Raw genomic sequence first — 19,072 nt, forward strand, 5'->3', positions numbered from 1 at the left:
TAACATGATTTCCCAATTCAAGTGAGACAGAAGTTGTTCATTCCTCTATATCAGTGATTCTCAACCTTGGCTGCACATTAGAATCACCTGGGAATCTTTTTAAAATCCTGATTTCTGGGCCCCATCCTCCAGAAATTCTGTTTCTTTGTTACTAATGTTGTGGCCCCACCCCATAACAAAGAAACAGAATTTCCAGAGGATGAGGCCCAGAAATCAGGATTTTAGAAAGATTCCCAGGTGATTCTAAGGTGCAGCCAAGGTTAAGAACCGCTGCTCTATATCAAGTGGAGACTAGAGATAGAAGCCTGGGCACTTTTCACATCATACAGGGGAGGGCAAAAGTAGACTTACAATTGTGAGTATGCAAAACACAGAATTTATTCTTGTATTATATTTGCTCGTTATTGTATTATTTTTCTTATGAAAAACTGTAAACCTCTTTTGCTCCAGCCAAATGAATCACCCTTCACACACACACACACACACACACACACACACACACCACATATACACATACACTGACTAAAATAATCAATCTATTCTAACATATTTCAGTTCTGAAGGATTCCTTTATGGCATATTAAAATTTTTAGGTCTTTTTAAAAATAAGTTAAAAAAATGCCTGTACTAATTTGGGGGACAAGTGATTAAAAGGAATTAGAAAAACCCAGGTAATTGAGTTCTTAGCTGTTGAGGGCAAAATCATATCGTCCCTTCCTAAGGCACAACTTCTCTCAAACACGTGAGAGATAGCTATCTGATTGGTGGTGTGTTAATTAAGTGATAACCTCCCTCAGCAGATTTCCCCCAACTTTCCAGAGGATTGCTTACTATCCAGGGGGAAATGGTAAAGTTAAAAGGACTCCGGAGACCTTTATTCTTTCAGCAAACACATCTGTGGCTACAGTCATGAAAGAGGCAAAAGTAATACAAAGAAGAATAAGGCATGGTTCTAAATTTTCACAGTTCCCGCCTACTGTGGGAGACACTGTGCTAAACAAATGTTTTTAGGACAATGTGACAACCCGCAACAGAAATTCATAATGTGCAAGAAATGCGTAAAGAGAAAATACCAGACTCTACCCCTGATCACCAGTAAAGGCATCATGGAAGATTGAGGGGGGGCGGGGAGATTGTCAAATCCCTAGCCTGTTAGCATCCCCATGACTCAAACCCAGGTGAATGGCACAAGGGATATAGCTTAGATTATATATTATGTGTAACTAAACATAGTATATAAGCTTTATTAGAAATTTAACAAATGCCCATATGTGTCTCTGTCTCTAGAATATTTTCTTTCCTTTAAGGAGATTCTTGCAGATGATAACTGAGGGAGAATATTTTGTAGTTGTGGTTGATGATTGCTTATCCCCAAATATATTAAATTGATGGCAAAAACATTAGAAAGGATATTAAACAACCGAGCAAGGAAAATGACAGCGCAGATAACAGAAGAGAGATTTGGACACAATTCTGGAAGCAGTGCTTGGCAGGGAGAGGCAAATGGTTGTTCAGTGGAGAAATAGACAACCAGAGTGTTGGTTGGCAGAGGGGCATAATGACTTAAACAAGCTACTTTGCACTGCAGGGAACCCTAGTGTCTGAGGTCTTGCAAGCTTTGAGGCTTGTGAAGACGGGGAAGATGGGATAAGGGTGAAAGCTGAAATCCTGGGATTAGCTGAAACTCTGATGAAAAGGTGGTTGTAGCACTGACTGGTTTGGCTCAGTGGATAGAGCGTCGGCCTGCGGACTCAAGGGTCCCAGGTTCGATTCCGGTCAAGGGCATGTACCTCGGTTGTGGGCGCATCCCCAGTGGGGGGTGTGCAGGAGGCAACTGATGGATGTTTCTCTCTCATCCATGTTTCTAGGTCTCTGTCCCTCTTCCTTCCTCTCTGTAAAAAAATCAATAAAATATATTTTAAAAAAAAAAGAAAGAAAAGGTGGTTGTAAACTATAATTACTCTGGTTTCTCCAGAGAAACAAAACCAAAAGTGAAGACTCGGGAAAGCTTTGGACCAAGTTCAAGTCCAGAGGTTTTGAGACTCAGAGGAACTGTTGGTGGAAATCCTAGCCCAGGACTGGGAGTGGAGAACTGATGGCTTAGCTCAAGGGGTTGAGCAGATGGAGGGAATTCTCCCTTTCTCCACCTTTTTGTTCTGTTCAGACCCTCCGCTGATTGAGTGATGCCCACCGACTTGAGGAGAGTTACCTTCTTTAAGGAATCCACCAAATCAGATGCTAATCTCACCAGAAACAACCTGAAATACCCAGCAATACGGTAGCCAAATATCGTGGTACCTTGTGGCCCAGGCAAATTGATATATAAAATTAACCATCACAGAATTCAAGGTTTTGACCTCCATATTATGCACCCAGGTGTCGGTTTCTCTTCCTCCACGTGGCATAGTCCACCTCCCAAAGGTCAAAAGTGTATTCTCTAGAGAATAAAGAACAGTGGAAAGCTGGGAGGAGAGGCCAAGGGGGAAATCTTGATAAAGAGGAAGACTATGGCTGCCTTCCCCAGCTCTGTCCTTAAAAACAAGTATCTAGTCATAAATGCCCTGACAGGAAATTGGACATTCTTCTCTAGAAAAGCTTGCATGGCCCCAAATGAAATATTTCCAGAATTTTGCAGGTGGGATCCCCTAATGGAAGAGACATTCATTGGGAAGCATATCTATCAGCAAACCCCACTCATACATAAAGCTTTGGGTCAGCTTTTTTGGAATATAGCTCTCAAAGATTAAAAGAACCAAAATAAAAGAAGAGAAATAATTCAATAGAGGCAGAGATAATGCTAATTAAGAAAAAAATATATTAGCCTCAAAGAGATAAGAAAAAAGATTATCTATGGAACAAACAAAATTTACTTGGATAAAAAAATAAAGATAAAATTGGGGAGAGGACCTCATGAAAATTAAAAATGTAACAGCTAAATTAAATTTTTGGAAGAAACAGGAAAGTCTCTAAAAGTGCAATAAAAAGCAAAGATGTCAAGAAAAAGAAAGTAATTATTGAGGAAATTAGGGAAAAAATCTCCATAATATCTAGTGTGTGGATAATAAGAGTTCCAGAAGAGAGAGCAGGAAAAGGGGCGGGGGGAGTAAATGATAAGAAAATATCCCAGAACTAAACACACCAGCGTGCAGATGAGTCTGTAGATACCAGCATAACCGCTGAAAAAAGAGCCACATAAAAAAGAGCCCCACCCTAACCGGTTTGGCTCAGTGGATAGAGAGTCAGCCTGCAGACTGAAGGGTCCCAGGTTCAATTCCGGTCAAGGGCATGTACCTTGGTTGCGGGCACATCCCCAGTAGGGGGTGTGCAGGAGACAGCTGATGGATGTTTCTCTCTCATCAATGTTTCTAACTTTCCCTTTCCCTTGTTCTCTGTAAAAAAAAAAATCAATAAAATATATATATTTTTTAAAAGAGCCCCATAAAGGGACATTGTCAGGAAATTTCCAGATCCAGTTTCCTGCAAGATAACACAGAGCATTGGAGTTTGAATAGCATTGTCCATCTTCTAAACAGCAGCATTCCTGGCCAAAATGCAGTGCCTCCAAATTCTGAACTAAAAAGAAACCGATATATTTCATCTTCTCATTCCATACTCAATCAAATGCCACTTACATTTGGGCTTAGAATAAAAGCAGTTTGAGACTTTGTGAAGAGAAGTTAAAAACTGACAAGGATGCGAGGAGAACTCCCTAGTGTCAACAGTGAGTGCAGCATCTGGAAAGATCCCAGGTTTCCTGCATTTGTTACTTATTTTTTCTTACTCTCTTGCATTTTACAATCTATTTTTAATTTACACAGAGTAAGATGTACTCTTTTTTTTGCTCCAACTTCTATGAGTTTTGACACATGGGTAGAGTTGTGTAAATACTACCACAGTCAAGAGATAACAGAGTTCATGTCAAAATATACCTTCACTCTACACTGTTGATAGGAATACGGCTCCGTGAAATTTTAATAGCACGTCGGCCTGTCAGATTGAATATCCAGGGCGCGTGATCTTTGCCTTTGGCCTTTCACACCTGGCTTTTGACAGCAGCTTTTTCAGTTCAAGCACTTACATGTGCTTTCCTCTCACATGTAAACCAAAGATGCCTTCGCACACACGTAAAGATCAGATGAACCCTACTCATTCTCTAGCCTCCTCCTCCAGAAACACACTGTGTCTGCGTCACATGTTCCGTACTTGTCATATTGTCATCAGCAGCTTCTGGATCCTCAAAGAATACTAACTACTGATCAATAGCCCGGACATGTCTGGCCATGGCCTACACGTGCCCTGGGTAGTTCATTTATTTGCCTTGGTGGGTTGTTTAGAGTGGAATTTAATCAATAGCTGATTCATTCATTCTGGTCCAAAGCGGTGAGGGTAGACAGCGCTTTGGATGAAGAGAGCTGACCAGCTCTGGCTTTGATTGAAATATGACAATCGCTGTAGCCGACAGCTTCCCTGGGCACTGGGCTGCCTCTGATGTTTACTTATTTATGCTCCACGAATGCATCCGATAAGGAAAAGCAGAAACAAGGAAGAGATTTTACTACATTACTGCTCGTGTTTCAAAATGCATGATTTCCAGGCACGAGGCTCAAGGGAGAGGAGAGAGAAGGCAGGTCGCGTCTCTGGCTGCCTCTAATTGGAACCGTAGCAGTGTCTCCCCCAGTTCCACATCAGTTTGGGGCTGTATTATTGATGAGAAGTCTGGGGTGTAATGTCTTTGTAGCATTCACAAATAATTGTTTAAAAATTTGCCTCGAGCTACTGGATGATATAAATGATAGTTTTACACACCAACTTTGCAGGAGTCTTTCTGGTAGCAGCTCAGCCTGGGTGCCTCCAAATGAAGGTTGAACACCTGCCCTCATTTACAAATTCCCCCTGTATGTCCCAGGTACTTAGCGTGGGGTTGAATAAGGCTCGGGAGTCATAGCTTGTGGAAGAAGATTCTTCCCCTTTTTGCCTCACCAAATTTGAGGTGAAACTTTGAAACCTCTATATTTTCATGACATTGGATATCAAGGAATCTCCCGTATCCTTAATTTTCCTCCCTGATTTTTTTAGGGACTGGCAACTTGAATGCTGAATTTAAAATTTTACAGTTAAAAAAACTAATCCACCTTTTCTTTCTTTTTCTTTTCTTAATAAGCAGAATATTGGCCTGTAGGTGTAGAATGTCCAATCACTCCTCTTTTACCCATATTGTCAATATCCTTTCTCAGCAATGTGGACAATGGCAAATGGCTTTTAATTTGGACTGGAATTTTATGCTCAGTTCTTGAAAGGGTGTGGGAAGAACTCTTGAGAGAGACAACATGGAGGGTGTTTTGTATTATTGTACAGATGAAATCAGTAGTCATAATTGCTTTGAGGAAATTTTATTGTTGTGATGGCCAATGAGTTCTGATGGTCAAACTCATTGCTTGGTGAGGAGGCATGACAGAATATTGAGCTCATTCTTGGGTCTCTGGCACCACGAATTCCTTTTCTTCACCTGCCTCTCCCTCCATCCCAAACTCCTTCTGATTTCTCTGCTTTCTGTGGCTCTGATAGAAGAAACTCAATGACTGAGGTCGCCTTTGTGCAACTCTCAGCAAAATCCAGTTCCCCCTTCTTATTAACTTCGATCCCCGGCTCTCTGAACACGCATTGGTTCCTTCCATTGGTTCCTCTCATTGGTTCCGCTCCAAATCCACTCTTTAATTGGGGGATCCTCAACAGAGTCTCAGAGATGTCCTTCCTCCATTTCAAACGGTCACAAAAAGAGATCTCTCGATATTGCTCTCATTACTTCTAATGAGAAACGTGGAGGTGTTGAACCCATGACTCCTCAATCATTTATCTTCCCGTGCCTGACTCAGATTCTCAAAAGCAGCACTGTTCATGGCACTGCTAAAAATAGAGGTGGTCTCATTTCAGTTACGCCGTACAAGGAAGACAAGTACGATGGCACGGTGTTCTACACATGTTTTCTAGACTTCACTGATTCGCTGGCTTTTGTGGATAAGTCAGACCCGGGAATGTCACGTACACATCGTCTTTTCTGTCATTGATTATGCAGTGAATACAAAAGAGGTATCTGCAAAATGGGAAGTGAATTCTGGGAGTTGGACAAAGACCATAGAATAAGAATGGTGGCTATACAAATCTCCTATGAAACTGCTCTTACACGTGATATTAGTGAATGTGTTATGTTTGTGCCCTCAAAAACTGAAATAACTTTCTTTTCTTTAAAAGCAGTCTATTAAGATGTCAAGGTTTATCATGATTGCTGCTTTTTAATGTAAATGTTTGGGCTTAATTGAATTCCTGATAGGGTCCAGTAATTTGGTCTGTAATGATATATTTCTCCTTAAAATGAAAAATATGACAAAAATATTTATTTTACACAATGACAGAAAAGTGGCTAACAGTTATTCGTGAGATTTTTAGTATAAGATCTTTAAAGATACGGACTAATAAACTCATATGCTCTTTTTTAAAAAAATATTTTTTATTGATTTCAGAGAGGAACAGAGAGATAGAAACATCAATGGAATTAGTAAATTGTTATGATTGGAAATTCTACAACTGCACAAATAGGGTTAATTTTGAATGTCAGCATTCCACACTTTAAGAAAACAATAAGAACAAAAAGTTTTTGTTACCAGGAGGTCACAGATTAGATTCCTGGTCAGGGTACATGCCCAGGTTGGGGGCTTGGTCCCCAGTGGGGGGAGTGCAAGAGGCAGCCAATCAATGACTATCTCTCATCATTGATGTTTGTATCTCTCTCTCCCTTTCCCTTCCTCTCTGAAGTCAATAGAAGTATATTAAAATAAAGTTTTTATTGATTCTCCAAAAATGTGATATGGCAGTAGCATATATGAGTATATATGTTAACATATACATACTCTCTTGCTGCAGCTTTTTGATTAGGAAGTTAACAGATGTAAACCTTTAGAACAACCTGGAAGATAAATTGAAAAGTACGTGAGGTTGACAGCAGCAATGGTAAATGTTGTCTTTGCGGAAATATTAATTATTCTCTCTGTTACAGATCCCTTCAAATTGATTGGACGTCCCCAGGGAAGCCACATGGCATCATTCTGGGATATGATGTCTTACGCAAATCATGGTCCCCGTGCCCTGAGACCCCGAAAGCTCACGGCAGTGAGCTCTGCAAGGCAGTGATGTGTCGAAAGCCTGAAACTACCTGTGGACACAGGTGCTATGATCCTGAGGCTAAGGTAAACCTCTTCAAGCCCGTCCGTGTGATCTCTTTTTCCCGCCGAACACTCCAGGTGAAATCACTTGCTCCTGAAGCCGGGATTTGTCATGATCGGTATTTTCCCCAGTCTATCAGGAGACCCCACGGCAGAGGAAGGGCGCTTATCAAAACCCTGCCATCCTCACGAGCACTGTGGCCGTCTCATTTTTCATCGTCTCCGCAGGAAGTATTCGTTTATTGAAATAATAAGGATCCTCCTGCATGTGTATTTGATGGAGTGACTTGAATTTTTTTTGTACGACAACATTCAGCGACAAGTGGGTGTTTGTTTACATGACACTGATGAGTCACTGTGAGCAGGGCCTTTCAAGGTTTGTCAGAAATATTTTAAAATTATGGCCATTTGCAGATTAATGTTCCTGTTAGTTGCAGTTTAGGCATCAGATCAATAGCACAGCCAGACGGAGGAGTTTGTAAATGGCCTTTATTGACAAACGATGCAGAAAATTCTCAGTTTGAAGGTAGAATGAAAGAGCGTTCCTATTTATCAGCAGCATCGCCCCTTTAATGATGGGAGCGACCACTACATCCAAAAGATTTACTGCAAAAGGGTGCAATAATTAAGAACGTGAGTTTTTGCAGCAGTATGGGTAAAACACAAATTACTAAGCTGACACTGGCTAAGTAGTAGTCATCATCTAAGAAAGGTTATAAAACTAGCAGTTACAAACTAACCTTTTTTTATGCTCAGTCTCCAAAATTGTCACCATGACTAAGTTTTACATCATTTCAGGCTACTAGTTGTGCAGTTGGATTCTCAGAGCTACCTGAACCACCACAGGGATAGGCTGAATTTAAGACTTTAAATGTATTTGCTCTTTCGGAACTTTTCCAAAATGAATGAAGTGCTACTCTAGTGGCCCTTTGGGAGACTGGGAGATCCCAGCTTCTTCTGCTCCTGTATTGAGCTTGATTCAAAGGTCGGTGCAAGCTTACAAGAAGCAGTGAGCAAAAGGGAAAGAAACACGTTGTAAATGGTGGTGGATTTGGCTGTCACAGGAAGGCTCTGTCCAGTTCACATCACGTGCCAAGTGTAGATTCTGAGGCGACACTTCAGCAACAGCTCAGGGTTTCACCTGTTCTACATAGAGTATCCGTTTCTCAGACCTCCAGTGCATGCAGGTAATTATTTGATTGTTCAGGCACATAATTTCTTCCACAGCTCCTGGAGAAAACACACATGGTTAAAGGGCTTATTGAAATTAATTTCCATAGAAATGTTCTTTTTAATGTGACACATATATATACACACATATGTACATATATGTGTGTGCATATACTATATATGTAAATGTTGAACTTTTTTAAGATCCCCTTGTCTGAAGATTGTAATGTTCATAAATATGTGGTCACAATAATTATAAGAAAAATGCCATTTATTTTTTTAACAAAAGAAAAGCAAAGATCAGTGAGAGTCAGGTTTCCATAGATGTGGAATTAAAATAAACAGCCACTAAAATAAAAACATATACATGAAGGAAATTGTTCATTTATAATTCTAAATCACCTTTCCATTGGAAGCACTGACATTCAAAATGTCATTCATGTTTATGGAATATTCTAATAGAGCACAAAGCATGGTTGAAGGCTTAAAAGTTACATTATATCAGCTAGCATTTAGGACCCGAATGATGCTGGGGAAATGTGTTTCAGTGTTTGAATTTTTATCAAACATATGCTGTATTTGGTCTCCTAGCAGTGTCTGTTAGAAAATGATTATGTCGCAGGAGATATGGTGGTATAATAGTCTTAATTAACTGATACTCCTTTAAACCCGGCTCCCAACCTTCAGGTTTGCTGTGCCGGCGTGCTCCATGAGGCCCAGCCCGGACACCACTGCTGTGATGAGAAGTATATCCCTTTGGCTCTGAATTCAACGGGAGTGTGTTGTGGCGGCCGCATCCAACGGGCACAGCCAGACCACCACTGCTGCGAGGGGTATTACATTAGAGTTCTGCCAGGTGAGGGTTGTCTCAGGGATACCTGGTCATCCTGGGAACCAGAAGAAGCAAACACCTCCCCCCAGAAAATGCAATCACTCACACATAGCCAATGGCCAGCTTGAAACATCTTTTCTTTTTTAAAATATATTTTTGTTGATTTCAGAAAGGAAGAGAGAGAAACATCAATGATGAGAGGGAATCATTGACCAGCTGCCTCCTGCATAACCCCTTCCGGGGATGGAGCCCGCAAGCTGGGCATGTGCCCTGACCTGGAGTCGAACCACGATCTCCTGGTTCATAGATCGATGCTCATCCTGGTTCACTGAGCTATGCTGGCCGGGCAACATAGCTTTTTAAATGACTGTTCCAGTATATCTAAAAATCTTATTATTGCTATTGCCGGTTCCTTTTTTATCCTGGAAAAGCCATTGAGAACAACTTTTTGTTTCCTTACCACCTAACTTTAATGCTTGTGTCTTCGTTAAAAGCCCAGAAATAGATATGGGAGAAAGAAAAGAAAGGTACGTGTTTGGATGCCCAAAGAATGCTGAGTGCCCTGAGACATTTAGTTTAACATAAAATGTATGCCAGTTATCTAGTTCATTAGATGTTGTTCAGGGTCCCTTGTGTTTGGTGCACATATATCCAGCCGAGGTGTGTAATGAAACATTATCTCACCTAATATCTCTTTGTGAAACGTGGAGCAAAAAGGGAAGGTGAAATGATCAAATACGATGCAGGTTTATTTAAGGCTGAGTTCCTCTGTTCTTCATAACTGTCCCTTAAAGTTTATCGAAAAATCTGTCTTTGAAGCAGGACTGAAGTACTTTCATAATTAAATAACTTAACTAGATTTTCCAAGTAAGAAAACCGGATGTGATGGGAATAGAATTTTGTAGATTTCAGTGTCAGCTTCCGTATACTGCAAGCCACAGTATGAGCATCTAGTCCAACACTGCCAAAGGCTTTGGGGTACATTACACTGAAGGAGTTTTCAACTATAGTTCCTATCTCCCCTCCCCTGAAAAAAACATGTCCTTAAAATTGTAATTACATAGATGAGATAGAAATTTTATGTTGTCCCAGTCTTCAGACTAAAAGACCATAGTAGGCTTTGGTCTAAGTGTAGCATAACACTACATGGTAGTGTTTTCATTTCTAAGTTGAATTTAAATGTTTGTTGTTACTTGCTATTAACTGTTCAAACTCTGAAAAATATCCTCCATCCCTTAAAATTGATGAACAAATACTTGGTTGCATCTACCTATGCACACGGAGGAGACTCCTCATTTCTAACACAAAGAGGCAGATTTCGAGCTAAGACAACAGTCTAGGTTTGTTCTGTTTCCAAATAAAATTTGACATATTTTTCCTAAGAATTGAATACACCCTGGAAGCCCAAAGATTATTTATTAATACTATGCAAAACTTATTAATTTTTAAAACAAGATCTTTTAAAACCTCCATGATCTAGATATTGACACAGGTTCACTCAGACCTCAAGCATCTGGGCATCTACCAGATGTTGAACAAGGCCAACATCCTTTTAAATTGTCCCTTTTTCATAGTATTAGAATGTCTATCCCATGATGTCAAGAGAAAAAATACCTACAGTCCTCTGGGAACATCAGAGTGTTTTTGCTCCAGTTATGAATCTCAGTGTAATGAATGAAGAGATTATATTGCGACCTCTATGCTCAGCCACTGGTCTTTGTTATCTAGTTTAACACTGTTTACATCAAGAAAGAAAGAACACTAACCCCCTAACTATCTTGGGTGGAAATGCAATTAAAACGTAATCAGTTGTCTGCCTGTTCAAGGCTGAGATGGGTATATGCATTCTGATACGTATAGATGAGTTTGATATTTATAGAGGAGTCTGAAGTATTGGTTAATAATACTTAGCTTATTTTTTCTCACAACTTTTCTTCATAGCACCCACAACAAAGAGCAACAGAGAAAAGAATGCTCATGACTCCCCCCTCTTTTTTATAAATATGCTAATGACCTCAAGCTAAATGTTAATGCGGGTCATTCTTTGATAAGACTAACAATTAACAGTTGAGACCATGGGGTAGCTTTTAGAGAGAAAGCATTTTCAAGCCAGTGGTAGAATAGATTCGTTTTTGAGAGGTTAATGAGAAGGTGACTGATCTTTGAATCTTAGGTCTAATAGGCCTTTTCTGAGAGGAAAAAATCAGTTTTATTTCTCATTGATGTAATCCACATCTTTTATTCTTCTGTCAGTAACGCAATGAGATTCTGAGGGATTCGGGGAAATATGGCTAAACAATCCAAACCAATTATTTGTTCTACTCAAAAGTATTTTTTTAAAAAAAATTGTTGGTTTTCCCCAATATAGACACGTCTGCTGTGTTTCCTCTGAGCCCACCCTTCTCCTAAGTGCTGTTTAATTAAGTCGTGCTGCCCCTGCACCACGTGACACATTGTGTTAAAGGAAGTCTGCCAACAAGGGGCCCTCTGTTCCTGAGCTGTAGGATCTAAGAAATACGGCAACTATATTTCAGACCAAAGTGAAGAATCCTTTTATGCAGAGGAATATGAGATACAGTGACTGTACTCTCCATTTCTTCCTCACTGGCCTCTAGTAGTGTTATCGGAGAAATGTGTGGGTTTCCATTGCGAGTGCGAGTGGAGTTCTTGGGGTACCCCTGGAATAAGCATTTCCAGAGAACCCTGGGGGAGGATGGGATAGGGTAGAGTCCTCGCCCTCCTGTTATACTCTATATATCTATTCAGAGTGAAAGAGTGTCCCACATTTTTATATCCTTTTAGTAAGTGATTTGCCTTGCTGTTACTAACCAAGTCTTAGCATTTCTTGACCTCACAAAAAGATGAACTAATTGATACATATCAGGGAGTTCAAGTCTATAGATTTCTAAAGCAACCCCAACTTAAAAAGGTTTGGCAAGTCATTAGCCAGCTTGTGTAAGTCTTGGCTGGAACATGGTTTAATAAGACCTGCCAGGTTGGTCATCAGATTCACATCCCTTATAAAATAGGAAGGAATACTGTCCAAGGAGAAAGGTGTGTTTGAGAAGGGGCAGTGGAGGAGAGGGGAGAGGGTCTGCTAGAGATACAGGAAGGAAGAAAGGAATAAGACAAAGGAGGGGAGGAAATCAGGGTTCAGGGGGCAGGAGGGAGGTCAACCCAGAGTGGGGTCATGAGATAGAAACGAAAGGTGAAGTTTGAATTTTAGATCCACCAAGTTGCTCCTAGTCCTCTCTAAGGTATCCTTAAGGAGAAAGCAATATATTTTGAACTCTTTAATTTCAAGATACCAGGAAAAAGATGGTTTTTACCTCAGGTCTCCCAGACCATCATGTAAAGGGGAGTGTGGGTATAACTACAGTAGTGAATTCCGTGTCTGCCACTGCTCCCAAAATACTAGTGTGCTGGTTTAAATATAGTATTTTTACCTCCTCTCATTTGATCAACCTTCCCATTGGAAGGTTTCTGTTTGGTTAAATAAATACAGTGTGAAATTATAATCATAGCTATTACAAACATATCAAGAGTTAATTTCTGACTCTACCCACATTCCAAAAAAATTACACTACACAGGAAAGTATTTGTAGACAAACTTTTTCTGTGCTGTCCCTGAATCCACATCACCAGGTCTAAAGTGCTCATTTATGAGGCGTCAGAGGAACTAGATAACCTCTAAGCTGACATGCGTGTGGGTGAGCAGACACAGGTATTTCTATGTCTTTAATGCAAGCATGTTGGAGTTGCACTGAGAAGTTGCAACTCCAAAACGTCAGTGTTCTTTCTAGCAGTTCTCTCAGCCAGTCGGCATCTGCAGGATGACTGCGCTACAGTTTCATTGTGTCAGAGCAGATGTTCTTATCTCATGCGATGCTGGTTCTTGCCCTCCACTGGCAGGTGAGGTGTGCTGTCCAGATGCCCAGCACCACCGGGTCGCCGTGGGCCTGGGTGACGCCTGCTGCGGCCGGATGCCCTACTCCACGGCGGGCGCACAGGTGTGCTGCGCGGGGAGGCTGCGAGATGGCCACGGCCAGCAGTGCTGCGGGGGACAGCTGGTCAGCAGAGAGGCCCAGTGCTGCGGGGGAGCAGACGGAGGCGTGGCGTACAGCCGCCTTCCAGGTGAGGGGCCTCGCCTACCTTTCAGTAATGGAGCAAATGAGAAGCAGATACAGTGAGAGACAAAATACAGCCACAAGCAAACCACATCCCATGTTCGTTATTCCACAAGCTGGGTTCTGTGAGCTTCATATACATGAGCACCTTTAATCCTCACAGCAAGCCTAGGAGGTAGGTACTGTTATTATCTCCATTTTACAGGTGAGGAAGCAGAAGCACTATTTTTCTTTTCTTTTCTTTAAAAATATATATTTCATTGATTTCAGAGAGGAAGGGAGAGGGAGCGAGAGAAACATCAATGATGAGAGAGAATCATTGATCGGCTGCCTCCTGCACGGCCCCCACTGGGGATGAAGCCCACAAAATGTACCTGCAGTTTCATATGCCCTTTGAGCCCATTCGTGAGCCCAAATTTCAGAATCACTTCTCGGCTTGCTTCCCTGTGACTGTGCCAGTCAGATATTTCGTAAGCACATTGTGGCCTTCCCCACCTCCTGTGGATCCAGGTGAGCGCTGCAGTTCCTCATGGCAGTCTTCCTTTCTGGCCATCACGGTAGACCGAAGGGATGATATTTTTAAAGAGGAAAAAAAAAAAAATCCCTCTTCTCTTGACCTTCCTGCAGATTCCCCTGGAAGTAGACACGTTTCCCCTGTCGTTTTCGCGCGCTCTGCTGCCTCTCCTCCTGTCGCCCCTCATGACTGTGGCCTTAATGACCGTCCAGGGCATCCATATGGCTCTCTCTTCATTTCCCCTCCACGTAGCAGCCCCATACCTGCCGCACTAGGCTCTGGATTTCACGATTTCGTTCCCAGGCCCGGCCCCTCTCCCTGCCCGGCCTTGTGTGCCTGCCACGAGACCAGGCTGGCTCATAAAACGTCTCTTTATGTACTTTATTACTTAAACTCTTTTATTCGCCTGCAGGAGCCCTTTAACAAAATCACATTGAATTGACTTTCTCACACCAAATCAAATCTCCCCGGTCCCAGTTCAGTTGTCTTTGTCAATATGTATTTTATAAATGGAGAGAATTAACAGATGCTGTCGGAACAGAAGTGCTGGGGCAGCGTTTATGCTTTTAGTGCTCTCCCCGGGCGGGCGGGCGGCGTAGGAGGCTCAGGCAGGCATCTTGGGATGGAAGCCGTGCCTGTCATTTCGGCAGATATGTATTCTTAACCATTTTCCTTGACCATATTTTAAGCCTCTTTATGACTCTCTTTATTCTTAGTGTTTGCTTCTACGATTTTATCATTTCTGCCATTAATCTTGGGTTGAACTTGATTATATCCTTTCGTGTTAAAAGAGGAGAATGAAAGCCCTTCTGTTATTCAAAGGAGGAGAGGGTTTGGAGATGAGTTTCATATTTGATATTGGAGTAAATGAGCCACGGTTGGCGTGGCTCAGTGGTTGAGCATCGGCCTATGAACCATGAGGCCATGGTTTGATTCCTGGTCAGGGCACATGCCTGGGCTGCAGGCTTGATCTCCAGTGTGGGACATGCAGGAGGCAGAAGATCAGTGATTCTCTCTCATCATTGATGTTTCTATCTCTCTCTCCCTCGCCCTTCTTCTCTGAAATCAATAAAAATACATTAAAAAAAAAAACAACACAAGACAGGGTTTTCTGTTCGTCATGGGAAACTGATCATGAAAGACGTTTGGATCCTGTTGCCTTGTTTCTATTATAAATGTCCCTGCAGCTTTTCTTAGGAAACTCTGAAGCTGTTGTCAGGGAAAAGAACACTGAGTTTTCATGCCCTAGACTCAGACCTGAGTAGAATGAATGGCACCAGTATTAGTTACATGCGATGGACTAATCTTGGGAACTTTGCTAAAAAGGGATGTGCAGCACAGAACTCCATCCTGGAAGAGTGTATTGGAAGAATATTTCCCCCTGCCTGGGTGGCTCAGTTGATTGGAGCATCAACCTTTACACCAAAAGGTTGCAGATTCAGTTCCTGGTCAGGGCGCATACCTAAGGCTGTAGGTTTGATCCCTGGTCAGGGAGCATATGGAAGGCAACTGATAGATGTTTGTCTTTCACATCATTGTTTCTCTCTTTCTCTCTTTACCTTTCTCTCTAAAATATCAAAGCATATCCTTGGTTGAGTATTAAAAAGAAAAAAAATAAAGAATATTTCACAGGAAGATTTCCATGACATAATGAATATTTTGGAAGTATAGTGCTGTAGAAATGCTACAAAATAAGTTGCCACTATTTGGGGAGCATTTTTACTCCACCCCTTTCTTCTCATTGTTGTGGTGGTAGCCATAGAGCCACCTACTGGTGAAGGCAAGCGTGCGTTTATTTTCTTTCAGTTGCTGCTACCAATTTCGTTTGTCCGAAGGACTAATCACGAACTTTTTTTTTATTTTTTCATTTCTTTAGGCCTAAGCTGTATCCCTCAGCTAAAAGGTGGTTCTCATGATTAATTCCAGAGTTCCACAATGATTTGTCATGTTCTAGACCAGGGGTGGGCAAACTTTTTGACTCAAGGGCCACAATGGGTTCTTAAACTGGACCGGAGGGCCGGAACAAAAGCATGGATGGAGTGTTTCTGTGAACTAATATAAATTCAAAGTAAACATCATTACATGAAAGGGTACGGTCTTTTTTTTTTTTAGTTTTATTCATTTCAAATGGGCTGGATCCGGCCTGCGGGCCGTAGTTTGCCCACGGCTGTTCTAGACTCATTTTTTTAAAAACTACGGTACTGATTTAACCTCAAAAGCATGATACATAAATGCTGGTCTTTTTTTTTTTTTTTGGAAAATGAGCACCTGTTTTGCAGATTTAATAATTTAGAAATTCATCAGGCCTATATGTTTATGCATGTTTTCATTTTCAGCCCTTGCCATTGAATAAGAATTGATAACATATTAGAAGTAGTTATAACACCAAGAGCCAATGTTCTCAGTTGTAGCCAGTACAGTGGAAGCTCTCCATTGGATATTTATGCAGTTTGGAAAGACTCATTCGCTACATATGCTTTTTGATCTCAGAAATAAACATCTAATATTTTAATAACTCGCTCCACCTTTGTACAAATTAAAGAGACACTCCACCTTTGTACAAATTAAATGAAGAGCCTCTAGAATAAAAAACAAACAAACAGAGAAGCCAGTCAGTGATCCACGGCCTCTTTTTGTTTTTCTTTGGGGTTACTCAAAATCGTACATTCTGTGTGCCAAAGGTCAAAAGTCAAGTGCCACCTGTGATCAGTTAGGTAGGGGGTCAGAAGCGATGGCAGTGCAGTTCTGGGAGATGGTCCCACTCGGAACCCGAGCTCATTCATGCTGACGTGATGCACCCTGGGACTTTCTCCCGAGCCCGCTCTGGAACATCTGCTCTCCCTAAGTGAGTTAGTGCGCGTCAGACGTCTTTATGTCAGGAGAGCGCGGTGATGGATGCCGGCTTCAGGAAAGGCTGCATAAAAATCTGGTGTGCCGTTCTGGCCATTAAGTGAAATTACTATTTAAATTAATGGCTCTGTCACAGTTTATCTGTGCAAAGAATGAACGCTGATTAGGGTATTAAGTAATTAGCAATTTATCACCCTGGAACAAGGTTGATAATAATTAAAGAAGTAATGGTTTACCGAAGGAACTAGAAAGGGAGTCACTTCTTGTTATGGGGGTGAAATCTTGGCTGGAAATTTTAATTCAGGGAAACTAATATGAAACTCTTGGTGAAAGAAAGCATCTCTCTCTCTCTCTCTCTCTCTCTCTCTCTCTCTCTCTCTCTCTCTCTTTTCTTGGTATAAAAACTGTTCATTAGCAGGATTTTAGTTGGCCTGTCAAAAGTCCCTCAGAGCGATCCGACTAGTTTGGAACTGGGTCAGCGTCTGCATTTTGATTTTCTACGTAAAGCATGGGGAAACCGTAAAGTGATCTTAAAGGGGGGAGGGGACAGGTTATTCTTCTCCCTGAGGGGCCAGTTTTTAGAATTTGATGGCTCTTTAAAATGAAAACATGAAGTGTTTTAAGAAAACTGCCCGAGAAAAAAATAATAGTAAAGAATCCAAGGTGGCATTTAAATATCTGATCTCAAGGCATCAGAGATACATCCAAATAATATAAAAACTGAAGTTATGGGGTGTGTGTGTGTGTGTGTGTGTGTGTGTGTGTGTGTGTGTGATTTTATCCATCATAATCAAGACTCAGACTGCAATGATAGCCCTGCTGTGTGTATATATTCGAGAGGACTTTTCCTGGAAATGTTAAAACAACCAAAATTATTAACAAAGCCCCAGAGAAAAACAGTTAACTTTTAAACCCACGACTTTGAGCAGTTACATTAGAACATGTCAAAACTCAGTTACGCTCAATGGATGTCATTAACTGCGAATACAAATGCAAGTAATTGGAGATATTTTTAAAGTTGAAGGTCAGTGGGAGAGTTCTTTGAAGTTATGCGTGGGTAAGCATCTTTCTTAAGGCACATGCCAAGCCAGTGTCTAGATTCAATGATTAAGAAACAATAACAAAAAAACCTCTTAAGACTTGTTGGTCTGTTATTAGGAGTATCTCTCATGGCACGTGTGTTTGTACAAGGCCAGATTAAACACTTCAGGAACCCATGGCACTTTGAAGTTGAAGTTCTTTATGTTACCAGTCGGGACTAATAATAAAACCCTAATTAAACTAAATCCCTTCATTGTGCTACTATATAAATGGATATACATCACTCTATAATATGATCGCACTGTGACATGGAATATGGGCCCCTTTATTTCCAGCTTAATCTGACTCTAGACTGCTGTTTATTCAGGCTTTATTTTTGTCTACATTTCTGCCATATCTCTTCTATGGTTTGATCTCAGTGAGATGGACAGAGTTGGTGAAACTGGATTGGGTGGGAAGGAGGGAGGATCCCATTTGGTCTCGCAGGCCCACGTGTCCTCCATGGCTGCCGAGGTCGGTAATGCTGCCTCTGAGGTCCTTCTGACATGGCCCCCATCCTCTGACCCAGGTCCAGTGATGGTTCCAAAAACTGGCCAAATGGCTCACCCAATGGGTGAGCATGCTCCGTGGGTGCAAATCTGTGTCATGAAGAAAGAACGGTTCTGCTGTGGCTGGAGTCCCCAGAAGCAAATACTTGGACCCTAGGCAGAGCCAGGCAGCAGCTTAGGAGACTCACTCTGCCGCGTCTCCCGTTCCGCAGCGGCTGCCTCTCCCCTCTGTCTGGCCGCTTGCCCAGAGCACTCGGGTAGCCTCTCCTCCCCTGGGAATTCTAGACATGTCCTCGGTGTCCCTCCGTTTTAAGTAAGTGGCACCTCATTTCTCAAACTTCATTCATTCCAGAAGGCTGTTGGCAAACCAGATCATTATTTCCCATTAGAAATCATGTACATTGAATGAATCTGTTCCAGACCCCCAGCTGATTCCGTTTTTACCTTTCTTCTATACCGTACATGTCTATTGTACTGTTTGATTTATAAACAAACACTTTAAAAACAAAACGAGCATAAAATGTACATGAAAACAACAAAAGGGAAAGGAAATGTATACTAAGGAATGAAAATTTAACAATAATTATAAGCAGCAACAAAAGCAAAAAAAACCCACGAAAATATTCACAGCACAGTATGCTGCGACGTTCACAGCGGTAAACTGGCTCAGATTCGTGCCTTCTCTCCTTTGTTTGTCGCCTGGGAGGCACGTGACCCATCCCACAGGCCTCAGCAGGAAAGGGTTTTCGGGGTGACTTGTTTGGGATGGGAGA

General features: G+C 41.6%; 1 protein-coding gene across 1 annotated transcript in view; it reads left to right on the top strand.

Moving 5' to 3' along the window:
• Positions 1 to 19,072, top strand: part of USH2A (usherin) — a 390,811-nt gene that overhangs the window by 285,747 nt on the left and 85,992 nt on the right. The window contains exons 47-49 of the mRNA XM_059677365.1: positions 7,052 to 7,241; positions 9,075 to 9,243; positions 13,132 to 13,353. Coding sequence (XP_059533348.1) covers positions 7,052 to 7,241; positions 9,075 to 9,243; positions 13,132 to 13,353 — 581 coding nt within the window. The remainder of the gene's footprint in view (positions 1 to 7,051; positions 7,242 to 9,074; positions 9,244 to 13,131; positions 13,354 to 19,072) is intronic.

This window comes from Myotis daubentonii, chromosome 20 (assembly GCF_963259705.1).
Source record: "Myotis daubentonii chromosome 20, mMyoDau2.1, whole genome shotgun sequence".
Lineage (NCBI taxonomy): Eukaryota > Metazoa > Chordata > Mammalia > Chiroptera > Vespertilionidae > Myotis > Myotis daubentonii.